A 16758-nucleotide genomic window follows, 5' to 3' on the forward strand; every position below is an offset into this window, starting at 1 on the left:
TCAACAGATTGACTAGATATCATTTGAAATGATTACGTTAGTTGTTTCCACTTCTGTTGTCGAAGCAAACAGGATCGACTTAGGTGGGTAACGTAAGCACTACAGATTAGCAAACAAAGTATCGTGATTCAACTCAGCTTCAGTTAGCTCTAGCGATCTGCTGAAAAATAGATCTTGACAAACATGCATCTTGAATTGTAGATTTACATGACAACACAGGTTATTTATTTGAATGAAACAGTCAGGAACGTGAAATAACGCGTTAGCCCCATTGCCAATAAACTAGGCTAAATCATCACACATTCTACCTATGCTCTTGCGTTAGCAAGCTAAACTAGTTTACATGCCTACAGTCTAGGTGTTTTTGCTATCTAGCTGTTCTTGCATTCCTTGCAAATCAGCGTTAATAAATAGGGATATTCCCCTAGATAAACATCAGCCATGCCTGCCTAGTATCTTGTTCTTTGGGAAGATGGTGAAAAGTGTCAGGATTGCCAGTACAGCCTGGAACACTGCATTTACGGCGCTCCATTTTCAATATCTTGAAAACTTATTAACTTTCTTATTTGTAATTCCTGTGGAAGTACAGAGCAGCGCGCAGCTAGCTAAAAAAAGGGTCGGAGATCTACGCAACCTCCGTTTATGTTCCTGGACCAGAAAACCAGAGGGCGGGTAAATGTAAATTTTGGGCGTGACAAAGTTGATGCTGCAACTTGTGACGTCACAAGTTGCATTGTTTCAAAAGCTAGCGTTTGCAAGTTGCAGTTTCAAAATAGTAGCGAGAAGTCAAATTTTGCTAGGAAAGAGATTTCAATGGACTTTGAGGTTCACTGTATGTCTATTTTATACACCAAACTGTAATTTTTCAACTATGACAAGGTAAAATCGGTTTTGCAATCAATCGCTGCTTTAAATAATTTTTTACATAAAAAATTCTCTTTCGATAAAAAAAATTGTGATTCGATTTTTAAATCGATTTGTGACCCCAAGAATCGATTGGAATCAAATCGTGAGGTACCAAAAGATTCCGACCCCTAGTAATTATATTCCATGCCTGGTGTGAATTGGGTTGTGAAATTGTATTTCTTGGAGGCTCTACCTGTTTTAGCACGGTATATTCAAATTGTAGGCCAAAGTCAGACTGGTATATTTCTATACCATTCATACCGTCAAGGAATACCACAAGCAATTACGTTCTATTTAAATTGTATTCAGATTAAGAGAGCTTTATTAGCATGACATTACCAAAGTATTATTTGATTCCACAGCTACCAAGCTCATTCTACAGAGCAAAAACACAAAATCTAGAGCTACCACGGGTTCTATCATTAGGGTTCTATTATCAGGGTTAATCATCATCTCCCTCACCTGTCATTGAGATTGAGCTTGACCACTGGGGTGGCAGGCTCAGACGTGCCCCTTTGAACAATCATGGGAGACGCGGTTGCGTAGCACTGGGGGGTGGGGGCGACTGAGGCCGGAGGTGGGGCCGCTTCCATTTGCGGCTTTACCAAGGGGGCACTGAACGAGAAGGCGGAGGCTGACGAGATGTCAGAGGGGAGCTTAGTGGCAAAAGAGAAGCCAGAGGGAACAGTGGAGCCTGTGGCCAAGCCAAAGGCTGGGACCGACCCCCCAAAGGAGAAGGCAGAGGAGGAGGTAGCCACGGAGGAGGAAGAGGAGAAGGGAAGGGAGAAGGATGAGGAGGTGGGGGCAGCGAAGGGGGCAGGGGACGAGATGGTGGATGGGGCCATAGCAGCAGAGGAAGGGCGGGATGCTATGGTGGCTGGAGGGAGGCCAGGGCTGGGCTTGATGGTGGCTGGAGGGAGGCCAGGGCTGGGCTTGATGGTGGGCAGGGCAGCTACGGAAACTGAAACACAAAGAAAAGGACAATGATAAGTGCTGTGATAAAAATCTTAGGACTGCTTAAAAACAGACCACTGTTATGGAAACTACAGCCATTTGTATAGTCTGGTAATAACACAAATTAAAGACAGAAGTAGCCCGTCCAAATATTGCATTCGGTCCAAATAACGTCCAATCATCAGAACGGACCATACAGTGCATGTCCACTACAGCGGAGCGGGCAGCGCGGGGCATCGGATTCCAATTCATTTTCAATGAAACAGGGCGTTGACGCTCGTGTAGGGCATTGTGGGAAGGCGGAGCGTTGCAAGTTGGATTTTCTCAACTTTATGTAAATGAGGAGCGTGAAAACGCTAGCGTTGGCCAATCGGATTGGTTTCTTGTTTCTTGTAACGTAGCAACCGTTGGTCACGGTAAATATTTCTAGGTTTTACAATTTCAAGATGGAGCAAATGTGTCTGCTCACCCAGTTCTGATCAGAACAAAGTTATGTAATGTGACAAGCCTGAATTTAAGGATTACATTAAAATAATAATGCATGGTGCGCAGAGGCAGAGGGGCAGAGAGGTAGAGGCAGAGAGGCGCAGAGAGAGAGGCAGAGAGGCGCAGAGAGAGAGAGAGAGGCGCAGAGAGAGAGAGAGCTTTATTTATTTTTTACTCCGCTTTGCGCTCAACTCAACTTTTTTTTATTATACTCAAACATCTCTGGGACTTATTGAGTGGCGTAATAGTCGCGCAACACAACGAATCGATAATTAAATTAGTTGCCAACTCTTTTAATAATCGAATGTTAGCAATGTTATTGATTTGTTGTTGCAGCCCTAATAGATGTATATAAAACTGTTCTGCAACAATGCTTAGGTGGTACATGTCAAAGTAACACCCACATGAATGGCAGGACCCAAGGTTTCCCAGCAGAACATTGCCCAAAGCAACACACTGCCTCCACCAGCTTGCCATAGTGCATACTGGCACCAAATGTTCCCCAGGTAAGCGACACACACATACCCAGCCATCCACATGGTGTAAAGAAAACATGATTCATCAGACCAGGCCACCTTCTTCCACTGCTCCGTGGTCCAGTTCTGATGCCAACATGCCCATAAAGGCAATTTCGGCAGTGGACAGGGGTCAGTATGGGCACCCTGACTGGTCTGCGGCTACACAGCCCCATATGCAACAAACTGCAATTCACTGTGTTCTGACACCTTTCTATCAGAACCAGCATAAACTTTTTCTGCAATTTGAGCTACAGTAGCTTGTCTGTTGGATCGGACCACATTGGCCAGCCTTTGCTTCCCACGTGCATTAATGAGCCTTGGTTGCCCAGGACCCTGTCGCTGGTTCACCGCTTTTCCATCCTTGGACCACTTTTCTGACCACTGCAGTGGGAACACCCCACAAGAACTGCAGTTTTGGAGATGCTCTGACCCAATTGTCAAGCCATCAGAATTTGTCCCTTGTCAAAGTCACTCAAATCCTTATGCTTGCCCATTTTCACTGCTTCTATCAACTTTGAGGACAAAATGTTAACTTTCATGCCTTATATATCCCACCCACTGACAGGTGCCATGATAACAAGATTATCAGCATTATTCACTTCACCTGTCAGTAGTCATAATGTTATGTCTGATCAGTGTATGTGACAAAGGGCGGTGGTGCCCATCCACACCTGCGGGGAGGTCCCTTTCCCCCTCCAGGACCAGGCTGACAGGAGCTGTGACAAGTTGCTTGGCGCCTGGGTTGAGGTTGAGCAGGGCGAAGGGGCACAAAACCCCATCCGTGGAAAGTATCAGCAGGGTGGGCACAGGGGGCAGAGTTTTCTCATCCGCTGGAGAGGCACAAACAAGGAAGAAGAAATTTGGTCAGATATGGGTTCTGGAGATTAGGCATCTCATATGCAGTTAGGCACTCACTCTCACAGTGTTTCCCCTACCATTGTTTAGGAGGGGTAGCCCTAACCCTAACCCTAACCCTAACCCTAACCCCCTAAAAGACTGACATTCATATATTCAAAAAAACAGGCGTTAAATTAATTTGTGTCATATGTTTGCACAACATTTCCCTTGTTATTTACACCTGATCGACTGTCGATGAGTACACTAGATCCTCTGGCAGCGACTATTTGCATAAATTTACCTAGTCGCTCCTCGCGCGTGGCTCCATGTGGTGCAGGGAATCCACTTAATGATCGCAGTACTTCTGCATATTGCATAAGCCAGGTCCGGAAGCTAGCAGTTACACTAGTTCTCTTACACAAAATGCAGTTTTTTACGTTGGAGTTTGTGGTGATGATTCCAAAATGACAATTAGCAGTGAACATAGGATTCTATGTCTATTCTGTGCCTTCAAGCAAGAGGGAAAAGGGGTTCAAATTGTTTGTTTCGAGCTACATTGACAATTACGAAGGTATGGTTGATTTAACTCACAGTAAATGCTGCTAGCTATCAGTAGCTAGCTAGCTATCACTAGCTAACGGATTTGAGCAGTAACATTAGCTAGGCTAGCTAGTAAATTTGTTGCTACATTATAATGTACTGAATTATGCATGGAGAGTCAGGTGGCTGAGCGGTTAGGGAATCAGGCTAGTAATCATAAGGTTGCCGGTTCGATTCCCCGCCGTGCAAAATTACGTTGTGTCCTTGGGCAAGGCACTTCACCTTACTTGCCTCGGGGGAATGTCACTGTACTTACTGTAAGTTGCTCTGGATAAGAGTGTCTGCTAAATGACTAAATGTAAATTATATATGATTGTCAGCGTGCTTACTATTAATGTTAACAGATAATAATTGCTCTGTCATATGTTCTGGAATCTGGAAACGGGAGAGATCTCCGTTAGGGAGATTAGTTCTAGACCTGGCCAATTTATTTTCCCAGAAATAAGTAATAGTCAATTAGTATTTACTTACTTGAATATACTGTGCTAGCTGTGTTATGCTAGCTAGTTTTGTTTTGACTTGCAACATACTGATGTTGCTCGTCCACAAATGACCTAATAATCGCATAGAATAGGGTTAGTTTCTTTTGCTACATTTACATTTGTTCATTTAGCAGACGCTTTTATCCAAAGCAACTTACAAGAGAGAGCTTTACAAAAAGTGCATAGGTCAATGATCATAAACAACGAGAACAACATTGCGGGTAGCCAAAACATGAAGCATACATTGTGAAAAGCAAATAAGTGCCAAAGGGTAGAACCAGAAGAGCATGTAGTTAAACAAATTACAATTAACCCTTGTGTTCTCTTCGGGTCATTCTGACCCATCAGTCATTGTTACCCACCGTCGTATTGTGACAACTTTACCGCATACAAAAACAAAGTGAAGCATTTTCTTTTAACCGTCGGGCTGTCTCAGACCCTCCACATTGCGAAGGTTAAAAGAAAATGATTTTTATTTGTTTTTGTATTGGGTAAAATTGGGTAAACACAACGATGGTTCGTTATGAACCTTTGGGTCATGTGACCCGAAGGCAGCACAAGGGTTAAACAACATGATGCGTGCTTAAGTGTGCATTCATGTACACAGAAGGAACAAAATCACACGTGCTTGCACAAAAACCTACACATGACAGAAAGCTAGACCCCAGGTCATTAAGAAAGGCAGAAAGAGACAATGACTAAAAACATGATTTGTATGTGCAATAACCTAATTTAAAGGGTTAGGTTTATCAACAACTTTCAGTTGTAAGACAACTAATCTGTGTGGTCTGCTATGGCCCTGAGACTTGCAAAAACACAAACACAAAGGAGAATATGAGGTGAGGGCTTACAGAGGATGAGGGAAGGTGTGAGGGGAGAAGGAGAGAGAAGAGGAGAGTATGCTCCTCAGCATTCTTAGGCATTGTTGATGTTTTCAGGCCATTTTAATGCGTAGGCTACATAAACACATACAAACCCCTCTTAATATCTCACTTGAAACAAAGGAGTTTGATTACAATTACAATACAATAGATAGAAAGCACTGATTAAATTGCCACTGGTTAGGGTCTTGAAAAATGGGAAACAAGACTAAAACAACAGCAGCAGTGTTGTTAACCCTACGTGACTGCATGCCTGCAACACAAGCACTAATAAAGCAGCTTAACCCTTGTGTTCTCCTCGGGTCGTTCTGACCCATCAGTCATTGTGACCCACCGTCGTATTGCGACAACTTTACCGCATACAAAAACAAAGTGAAGCATTTTCTTTTAACCGTCGGGCTGTCTCAGACCCCCCACATTGCGAAGGTTAAAAGAAAAGTATTTTTATTTGTTTTTGTATTGGGTAAAATTGGGTAAACACAATGATGGTTCGTTATGAACCTTTGGGTCATGTGACCCGAAGGCAGCACGAGGGTTAATCATCATTCCTTTCACAGGCTCAGAAAACACTGCAGTCACCGTAGTAGCGCATACAAAATATTATGAGCACAGGCTGCGGAATCATGCTGCAGCCACTGCATCTATGGATGTACTGCAGCTAGCCTGACAAGATAATAATAATAATAATTAGTATTTATAATGCACTTTATATTTAGCTACAAATCTCAAAGTGCTACAGGTTAAAAACAAGAGAAAAAATGCTTAATGTTAATGAGACACTAAACGTTGATATCATAGACCCATTTTCACCATTTCACACCAAATCTATTTCCACAGATCAAATGTGTTACCCTTGTAGGGTCATGGCAAGTAAACATTAGGGGTGGAACGGAACACTGAAGTCACGGTTCGGTTCATACCGCGGTTCAGACATCACGGTTCGGTACGAGTTCGGTACAACGGAAAGGCAAAACAAACCAGGTTCCTCTACGAGTGAACACAGGCGCATTGAAGATGACGTAAATTCCGATTGCGTCACAATTTTTTTGGGCCCTATTTGTATGTGTATCTAATGGCTGGTTAAGCACTGTAGGGAGGAGAAGTTTTTTTTTGTCTCGTTCCAGTGATTGGCACACCTAGGTGATGGCGTCGGATATTCTTAGTCATTTATCACACGCCAGATGCGTTATATGCGTTAGCATGTTAGATGTATTTCCACTCACATACCCCACAACCAGTGACGTGCGGTGATGTCAGTAAGAGGCTAGGCACTGAGTTATGAAAGTCAGATTACCTAATTACCAAAATTTTGGAATAAAATCGATCTTGGAGAAATTCCTCAACTCTGTGATATCGGCACCGCTGCTGTCATTTTGACTTGAATTTTGCGGGGATTACGCTTACAATGTAGCTGGTGTAATGACATTAGCTGCGCAAATGTCCAGTAATATCTCGATTTTAATTGGTCCATGTTTGATACGTAACGTAGGTGATTACTGGCATACGTGCAAAGGCACAGCAGTTGTGCTTTTCAACGTACATGTTGAAGAATAGGCCTACAGGATCGAAGTGCGCAAGTGAGTTTTTCGCTTGTCGTCCGCAGCGAACGGACAGGAAAAGCACTGCTTATTCTACAATTTTTTGGGTATTTGATTATGCGTAACCGCTACATTTGTCGCCTAATGTCTAAACAATTGGAATAACACACATTGCATCTATAAATCACAAGAATAAACAGCAAAAATACAAATACAAGTTTATTAAATAAAATGATTTAATAAAAATGTTTCCGTTTGAATTTTGGCAGGTTAGGCAGTGCCTACCTTGCCTACCCAGACTGCTCGTCACTGCCCACAATGCCGACGCACAGTGCTTGTCTTATCCACCACTCTCTCGCCTGTACTACTGTAACTGCATGGGAAACCGAAGTTTTCCCAAACTTGCAATCTTAAAAAGGCCGGCGGGTCCTCTATCTCTCGTGGGTCGCCACCACTCGCCATACTCGTCCTTAGTGCTGCTAGTTAGCCTATCTCTGACTCACGGCGGCGCCAATCAGAGCTTCAGAGCTACAGATTAGATGTCCCTAAAGAACACGAGTATCTAACAGTAGTTCTGCATTATCTTAATTAATTTGCTTTTTTTATTTATTTTTATTTTTAAAATAAAATAAAAAGTTTTATTTATTTTTATACTGTGTATTCTCTGTGTAATTTCATGCACCGAACCACGACGCCCGTACCGTACGGTTTGGTACGAATACATGTACCGTTCCACCCCTAGTAAACATGTAGGCTTTTTTTGTTTGTTTTGTTTTTAAGGACACTGAACAGTTTTCCAAAATTCACTGTAGGGGGGAGGGGATTGAGGGAGGTCATCAGGAAGTGCTACTTACTGATGTGTATCTGCTGTTGACTGGTGTAGTCTATGGCTAACCCCAGAGGCAGTGTGTCGTCGTTGGTCTGGGTGACAGGCAGCTCTCCTCGACTGGCATCCTCTAGCAGCCACAGTTCCCAATTAGTCTTGAGGGGACAAAGACATGGCGATCACGCAAACATGAGTAACCAATTAGTTTTCTGTGGCACTCTTGGTCATGTTGGCTGCAAATTGGCCATTACGTGGAATTCTCACGGACAAGATATGTGGTTGGACAAGAGTTACTAGTTTTGAATGATATGGGAATTTAACAAGACAATATTTATGTAGTGTAAAGTCACCGTATCCTCTTGCTTGGCAATGATGCTGACTTCAATGGAGGCTGCAGATGCAGCAAGAACAATGCCCCTACAAGAGAAAGACAGTTATGCCTTGATCATGCTCACCACATGGTTAGTTCCCACTTTTAGGACTGTTCCATTTTGTTTTCCCTTGTACAGAGGAAGTTAAAATCAAGTACACCGTAATAAATTATCCATAGTAGAAGTACAAAATAATATTTGGTCTGGTGGGCGAGCCTTACCAGTCTTCAATGTAGCTAAGAAAGTAGTGGTGCTGCCTCTCGGTACAGGTACCATACACCAGGTCATTGAAGTTGAGGTACCTCTCTTCCCTCTTATCCTCTTTTTTCTGTAAAAAATAAAAATTAAATCATCTGTGATTCACTAACAATTATTTTGGTAATATTAGCAGAAAAAACAAACTCCTGTCACTTTGGTCAACATGAGAGCGGAGAAGAACTCGTTACTCACCGGCAGGGACACAACCACCAATTCTGGGGGGGTCTCGGGGGAGCCGTCAGCAGCAGCGTATGCCACAGCAAACATATACGTACTCAGCCACAGCACGTCGAGCACTGAGTGAAGAGAGTTGAGATTGTCATTTATCTGTTATTATTGTAGAAGGGTCCCATTTGGTTGGTACCACTTTCGCAAAATACCTGTCCAAGTATATGAAGGAATTATTCTATCATGGATATGTATACAAAATGGCCAAAACTATGTGGACACCTGACAATGACACCTATGTGAACTCGGACATCCCATTATGCTTGTGGATACATTTGGGACACTGGTGAGTGATGTAACGGATGGTAGGCGATTTTATTGCGCAATGCGCTTTAGCACTAGGCAGCCCTGCTCTGAGTTTGCGTTGGTCTACGGCTGGGCTGGGCTCTTGTAGCTGGGCTCTTGTAGCTGGGCTCTTGCTGTTCCTAGATGCTTCCACTTTTATAGCACTTAGTTGACCGGAGCAGATCTAATAGGGCAGAAATCTCAAAACTGACTTTCGGCAAAGGTGGCATCCTATGACAGTGCCACCTTTAAAGTCACTGAGATCTTTATAGTCCAGTCATTTTAAGCTAAAATGGGGGTCAACCTAGGACAAATTGCAACAGAAGAAAACTCAACTGATTTTGTATCCTCAATGTGTCCTGGGTAAGGAAATATGTTGTGGTATTTATGCAAATTGGCACATACATTATTATGCAGCGTTTGTGCATGTTACCAAAACAAAACAAAAAAACTTGTAATACATTTTTTGTTTGTCTTAATGTAAGTATTCAACTCATAAATTTTCATGGTGATATCTAAAGGTAATTTATTTTAGCCTATCCTATAGGCTATATTTTGGTATTTTTCTAAACTTTCCCCTAATGGTATTCTTCTGGGCTTTGTTTTTTCCTTACTCGGGACATATTGAAGATACAAAATCAGTTGAGTTTGCTTCTGTTGCAATTTCTCCTACCTTTTTTCATAAAATGACTTGCCTACTAGTACAACAGATTGTACCAATGTTTGTCTATGGAGATTCCATGGTTATGTGCAGCATTGTATGCATATGTGAGCAATGGGTGTAGCTGAAACATCTGAATTCAGTAATTAGTGGGGGTGACCACATACACTATATGGGCAGAAGTATACAGTTCTTCCACAGTCTTCTCTACTTAGCTTACCTTTGACAGGGTTGTCAGAGCTGTAAAAGCTTGGACATGGGATGACTTTCTTTTCCTGCAGTGTCTGGTTGGGACAGCAAAAATACAAGTCTGACACAAATAATTGCTTCACTGTGAGTGTAGACCCATATAATGCAGTATTTCAGTTGGAAGAAACGTACCGGAGTATACTGGCTGACGGTGGCGTTCATTTTTCCCACAGCTACTTGCTTTCCTTTGGGACTCCAACATACTAAATGACACAGAATATGGCATTAGGGGATACATCTCAAAAGTCAATGTCAATAACTTAATTCATGTTATGAATCTAAACTAAAATGTAAGCACCACAGTATACGACAGATAGAGGCAATGATATATGAAAATAAATACAGCAGACGTAGGATAGATGTATATAAAAATGTGTAAACTCCTAAAAAAAAGTTCGGAAACGTTATTTCAGTCGATTATTCTTACATTTACATGTTACATTTAGTCATTTAGCAGACGCTTTTATCCAGAGCGACTTACAGTAAGTACAGGGACATTCTCCCCGAGGCAAGTAGGGTGAAGTGCCTTTCCCAAGGACACAACGTCAAACCAAATCGAACCAACAACCTTCTGATTAAAAGCCCGACTCCCTAACCGCTCAGCCATCGGACTCCCTATTCCCCCGGATTCTTCCCCTTCAATATATCAATGTATCCCTTCAATGTATTTTATATTGTTGGAAAGCCTGATTAGTCACCTTTACAACGAGGTACAACTTGTAAGGATTGTGCGTTCGTGGAATGAGCAACACAGCTAACCGTGTGGGTAGCGGCCCAAAAAAATGTGCCAAAATCCCCTGCAATATTCTTAATAATACCAACAAAACCACTAACCCTAACAAGTGTCAAATAATGAGTCTGTAAATAGGGAAGTCACTTACGGCATGTAATGCCCACAACAGAGGGGAGCTGGGCCTGAATTGTGGCACTGCCAGTCACCTCTACCACCATCATACTGCCGTCAGATAGACAGGATGCCAGGATTGACGCCTGCACAGGGTTCCATTTCAGGTCCTGGACACAAGTGCCGAGGCACGCTGCAGGTCTCAATGATGCAAATGGTAACTTTTGGGGTCTGGCCTGAAGAGAGGTGTCAAAAAACATGGGTCTTGGACCAGGTATACAAATAAAATAAAAGATATGGATTCTTTCATCCTTTTACAGGTAGGCCTACAGGCTAACAAACTATGGTTAACAATGACTTCAATTGAGATAACACACAGCCAAGAGAAAGTGTAAACCTCGTTTCATACATTAGGTATGCACGATATATCGGCGGCCATATCGGTATCGAACGATAAATGTTTATTTTTGTGTCATCGGTCTGATAAGAATTGTCAATTAATTATGGATTCTTTCCGCCCTTTGAACCACTTATTTTTTCTGTCAGGCAATATATTTTATTTATATGAAAGAAAGGCAGCCATAAGAATGTACAGTGCTCAGCGTAAATGAGTACACCCCTTTTGAAAAGTAACATTTTAAACTCTCAATGAACACAAAAACAATATCTCAATGAACACAAAAACAATTGTCCAAAATGTTTAATATAACATCTGTTTAACTTAACATGAAAGTAAAGTTAATTATATAATTTAGAACGCACATTTCAGTTTTACTAAAATTTGGGTGATGCAAAAATGATTACACCCCACAACAAGTAGAGTACATCTAGTACTTTGTATGGCCTCCATGATTGTTAATGACAGCACCAAGTCTTCAGGGCATGGAATGAACAATCTGGCGACATTTTGCAACATCCATCTTTTTCCATTCTTCAAGAATGCCTTCTTGGATGCTGGATGGAGAGTGATGCTCAACTTCTCTCTTCAGAATTCCCCTTAGGTGTTCGATTGGGTTCAGATCAAGAGACATACTTGGCCACTGAATCACTTTCACCCTGTTTTTCTTCAAAAATCCAACAGTGGCCTTAGTTGTTTGTTTAGGATCATTGTCATGTTGGAAAAGTACACGACGACCAAGGGCACGGAGTGATGGTAGCATCTTCTCTTTCAGTATAGAGCAGTACATCTGTGAATTCATGATGCCATCAATGAAATGCAGCTCCCCGACACTAGCAGCAGTCATGCAGCCCCACATAAGGATACTGCCACCACCATGTTTCACTGTAGGCACCATGCATTTTTCTTTGTATTCCTCACCTTTGCGATGCCATACAGTTTTTAAGCCATCAGTTCCAAAAATATTTATCTTGGTCTCATCACTCCAGAGTATAGCATCCCAGTAGCCTTCATCTTTGTCAGCATGGGCCCTGGCAAACTCTAGGCGGATTTTTTTTGTGCCTGGCCTTTCGGAGAGGCTTCTTTCATGGACGGCACCCATGCATGCCATTCCTCTGCAGTGTACGCCGTATGGTGTCACGGGAAATAGTCACCCCAGTTTGTCTTTCTACTTCCTTAGATAACTTGCATGCCGATTTTCTTCAACCCTTCTCATCAGAAGATGCTCCTGGCGACGTGTTAACTTCCGTGGATGATCTGGACATCTGAGTTAGTTGCAGTTCCATCCTTTTAAAAATGTTGTACCACTTTTGCTACAGTATTCTGACTGATAAGTAAAGCTTTGCTGATCTTCTTGTAGCCTTCACCTTTCTGGTGTGGAGAAATTATTTTCTTTCTCAGGTCTTGTGACATACCTCTTCCATGTGGTGCCATTGCTGACAGCATAAAATGGGAAGTAGCCTAACACCCTTTTATAGGCAACTGTCTGCTGGACACCTGTGGAATGAATAATTACTCACCTGTGGTTGAATTCTTGTTAAAATACACATTTGTAGTCTAAAATGTTGCTTTGCGCCACTCAGTGGGATGTACTCATTTTTGCATCACCCTAATTTGAGTTAACCTGAAAAATGTGTATTCTAAATTATATAATTAACTTTACTGATCATTTGGGTAAAAGAAAGGTGTTTTATGCAGTTGTCCACTGCCTTTTGTTTTTGAAATCAGACTCAGGCTTGTATTTATCGGCATGTATTGGTTATCAGCTTCCAAATATAAAGAGTTATCGGTATCGGCCAAAATGTCCATATCCGTCCCATAGGCACTGTGTGACCTTCAAAGGTTATGCATCTTTATTCTGTGCAAAATCGTTTTTTAGCATGTAATATTTAGCAACAACAACAGATGAACCTGTTATAGAAATATGTATTATAGAACCTTATAGAAATATGTGTGGCATAATTTGGGGATTTGACCTTGTTGATAAAGATGCGGACATCATAGAAAGCCAGCAAGAGGCCAGACTCCTCTGACATGCCACACACTGACAGAGTGAGCTCATCACTGCTAAGAGCCAAGTGGTGCAGGGGCAACTCCACAGGAACCTCCACCAGTGCAGCGATTCCCTCCACTTCAAGGGAAAATAAAAGGAGACAGAAGGGAAAAAAAGGGTAGAAAAGAGAGCGAAACAGAGCAATTGAGTAACATCAGTTTCAATGCCTGTAAAGTGACAATAAAATATGTTAGTTTGTCACACCACAGAAAAGTGTTCCTAACCACCCAGACACATTTGAATGATAAAAAAAACAAATTCTTACAAAATTGTTTCAGCCCCACCCAAAAAAACCTGAACACCAATTTTGAGAAACTGTTTAAAGTCCCGGTAAAGTTAACTGATTTAGTCTAAACGCCAAAAACGTTTAAATGTATTACTTAAACACATTACAAAGACTCAAGTATGTAGTACTGAATTGTGGCGTTAGACCATTAAACAGTTTTGCAACGTGTGTTCAGGATTTTTTGGGCAGGGCTGAAATCATGTCTCGATGACGCAATGGAGGAACTAAGCTAAGTTACACTTTAGTAACAAGACCGCATAAACTGTTATTAAAACTAATAAACGTATTCATTGTTAGCCTAATGTTATTTGGCTGAATCATGCGTGTGTATAAAAACACACCAGGGACACTGACATCGACAACCCTGCACCATGCATTATTATTTTAATGTAATCTTTAAATTCAGGCTCGTCACATAACGTAACTTTGTTCTGAACAGGACTGGGTGTGCAGCCACACACAATAAGTTTCTCCATCTTGAAACTGAAACCTAGAAATGTTTACCATTACCAACGGTTGCTACGTTACAAGAAACCAATCAGATTGGCCAACGCTAGCGTTTAACGCTCCTCATTTACATAAAGTTGAGACATTTCCAACTCGCAACACTCCGCTCGCCTTCCCACAATGCCCTGCGCGGAAATGAACTGAAAGCCAACGCCCCGCGCCGCCCGCTCCGCTGTAGTGGACACAAACTATTACGCCTGGGAAACACTGGCTGCGAAGCGCCACAATCGGCTACGAATGGCGCGAAGCTGTTCTCACCAGACGCACATTATTTTGCGCGGGTCACCAAGCCTTTCACCTCTGAGCTGTCCTTTTTCACATCTAACATGGTACATCAACATGGCATAGATTATATTTAGGAAACGTGTTATTCCAACAGCTGCCCCAACAGCATCCCAGCATTGATCCTTCTTTACATTGTCCTTGTAAAATTGGTGCTGGGGGTCATACAACTCCCTGTGCTTGTCACTTCGAGAATTAATTTGATGACGTCCATCTCCTTGAATTTCGCCGCTGATTTTCAAAATCGACTTGGGGGTTCTCTCTCGGTGTGTCTGCACGCGTGTGTGTTGTGTGCAACGCGTGACAACTCGTTTCTCTCTGCCAATAGACAGACCGTTCAGAAAAAACTACGGGCATCAGTGGCAGTCCTAGCAAATTTGGCGCCCCGGACAAGGTTTTCCCCTGCATCAAATAATATGGTGTATTATATCATCCTGCAGCCGATTTCGCAAGCGTCTCGCAGAAAAATTCGACCAGCTGCCGAAACGATAGCTGCAGGGCGCAAGCCAATCGCGTGCTTTGCAGCGCCACGGAGCCTGTGTGGCCGTTCCAATTTGATAACATGGGCTCCGAAAGAAATAATTGGGCGCTTCCATGAGCTTCGCAGCTAATCGCAGCGCTTTTCAGCCAGTGTTTCCCAGGCGTTACGAACATCTTTCTGTGGTGTGACAAACTCAGAACACATTTGTCACTTTACAGAGACTTTAACCGTCCAACCCCACAATTCAGTACTACATAGTTCAGTATTTGTAATGTGGTTAAGCAATACATTTCTAAAATTGTATTTTCAAATTCACTTTAGCCAAATATAATGCAACACAACCTGAACCTAATAAGCACACTAGTAAAACTGTTGTACTTATGAGTTTTAAAAAGCAAACATTAAAAGATTTGCTGAAAAAATCCCTTACCTATTTCATTGGAGTTGCCCTCAACTTTATCTGCAGCTATAATGTCCCGGGTGAAGTATACTTTCAGTTCTCTTTCGTGTCCAACAAATGTCAGACCAAATTTGTTGGAGAGGCATAGCAAGTTGGATCTCTCCTTTGGAAGATCTTCGGGGGAGTCGAAGACTCTGGTTTTCTTCATTTGCCGGAACTGGAAATCCTACAAAAACAAACCAATTAATGCTCCACTGTCCATGCAATTTGCCGAGCTTTAGCGGTGACCATGGCATGGCTTGTAAACAAACACTTACGAATCGTACTGTATTATAGGCGCAATGAAAAGCTATGTTTTTGTTCTGAAATACGTGTCTTAATCTTATCTATGTAAGTTCATATGTGTGCGTAACACGTTTAAAAGTGACTCGACTAGAATGTTAGAAGATTTATGGAAAACATGTATAATTTTATATTTTATCGTATATCGTAAAAATGTTCTAAGTAATATAGTCTATGATTGAATTAGCTAGTGACCTAGCTAAAGTAGCTTGCTATGTACATTGTTGTCAATGTATGCTAGAATAAACTGGTTTCCTAGCTATGCGCTAGCAAGCTAGTTCAGCAACGCAGTAGGCTAGCTGAGAAGGAGTAAGTTGTACCAAAGTAAACATCTATAGTATAAGTTAGGCAACTGCTACCACATTATGTAGCCTCGTATGCTGTTGCTGTTAGTTAGCTAACTGGCATAGGTTCACATGAGGTTCTAGCTTTCTTCCTAACCAAGTTAACTAGCTAGCTAAGGAATCCGTGGAAAAATACCATAGTTTAACTAGCCTAGCTTGCCACTAATCAGCTGCATGAAATGGCAATTTACCTTCATCTCCCTTTCAGATGGGGAGTCCGGGTCGTCACTCATGTTAAGTGAGAATATATCTATTTCTTCTGCTGATTCTCGACTTCACGTGGTTTCAGGTGAGAAAACTGCAGATTTCAGACACTGACCGCGCTCTTGGGAACGAACTACTAGGATGTGACGTAGGTAGACTGCGTAGTCTTCTTTTGATGTTATGGCAGATGGCACACGACGTTTAAGAGGTACACCACCGCCACCTACTGTTCGGGAGTGTGAGGCCGGCGTCCTACACTGCCTAAAAAACAAATAGACCCCAGATAACCAAATAGGATAATAGCCTAAATCCTCACCCCCACCCCAGTCTACCGAAGGAAAAAAAGAGCCATATCCACCTCCCTACCAGTCCCTTCACCCAATAAACCTTGCAAACCCCAGATTCTCCCTGAAAAACTGTTTTTCCGGTAAAGCTGATCAAAGTCGGCGATGGAGCCACCAAAACAGGGAGTGAGATTTACATTTACATTTATTCATTTAGCAGACGCTTTTATCCAAAGCGACTTCCAAGAGAGAGC

At 42.2% G+C, this 16758-nt stretch overlaps 1 protein-coding gene across 4 annotated transcripts in view; it reads right to left on the bottom strand.

The window, feature by feature from the left end:
- The window catches only part of nup214 (nucleoporin 214), a 141017-nt gene extending 124642 nt beyond the window's left edge, over positions 1 to 16375 (bottom strand). For 2 of the 4 annotated variants that reach the window (XM_062484628.1, XM_062484627.1), the window contains exons 1-12: positions 16208 to 16374; positions 15361 to 15556; positions 13298 to 13452; positions 10962 to 11160; positions 10213 to 10283; positions 10052 to 10115; positions 8850 to 8953; positions 8621 to 8727; positions 8379 to 8445; positions 8057 to 8183; positions 3536 to 3694; positions 1369 to 1867 (exon numbers count right to left, since the gene is read on the bottom strand). In XM_062484628.1, the coding sequence (XP_062340612.1) occupies positions 1369 to 1867; positions 3536 to 3694; positions 8057 to 8183; positions 8379 to 8445; positions 8621 to 8727; positions 8850 to 8953; positions 10052 to 10115; positions 10213 to 10283; positions 10962 to 11160; positions 13298 to 13452; positions 15361 to 15556; positions 16208 to 16249 (1790 nt within the window). In that variant the 5' untranslated portion in view covers positions 16250 to 16374. Of the gene's footprint in view, positions 1 to 1368; positions 1868 to 3535; positions 3695 to 8056; positions 8184 to 8378; positions 8446 to 8620; positions 8728 to 8849; positions 8954 to 10051; positions 10116 to 10212; positions 10284 to 10961; positions 11161 to 13297; positions 13453 to 15360; positions 15557 to 16207 lie in introns of all 4 variants that reach the window. The other 2 variants (XM_062484629.1, XR_009932708.1) reach the window with 2 other exon arrangements.
- Between the last annotated feature and the right edge of the window lie 383 nt (positions 16376 to 16758).

This window comes from Osmerus eperlanus, chromosome 18 (assembly GCF_963692335.1).
Source record: "Osmerus eperlanus chromosome 18, fOsmEpe2.1, whole genome shotgun sequence".
NCBI lineage: Eukaryota > Metazoa > Chordata > Actinopteri > Osmeriformes > Osmeridae > Osmerus > Osmerus eperlanus.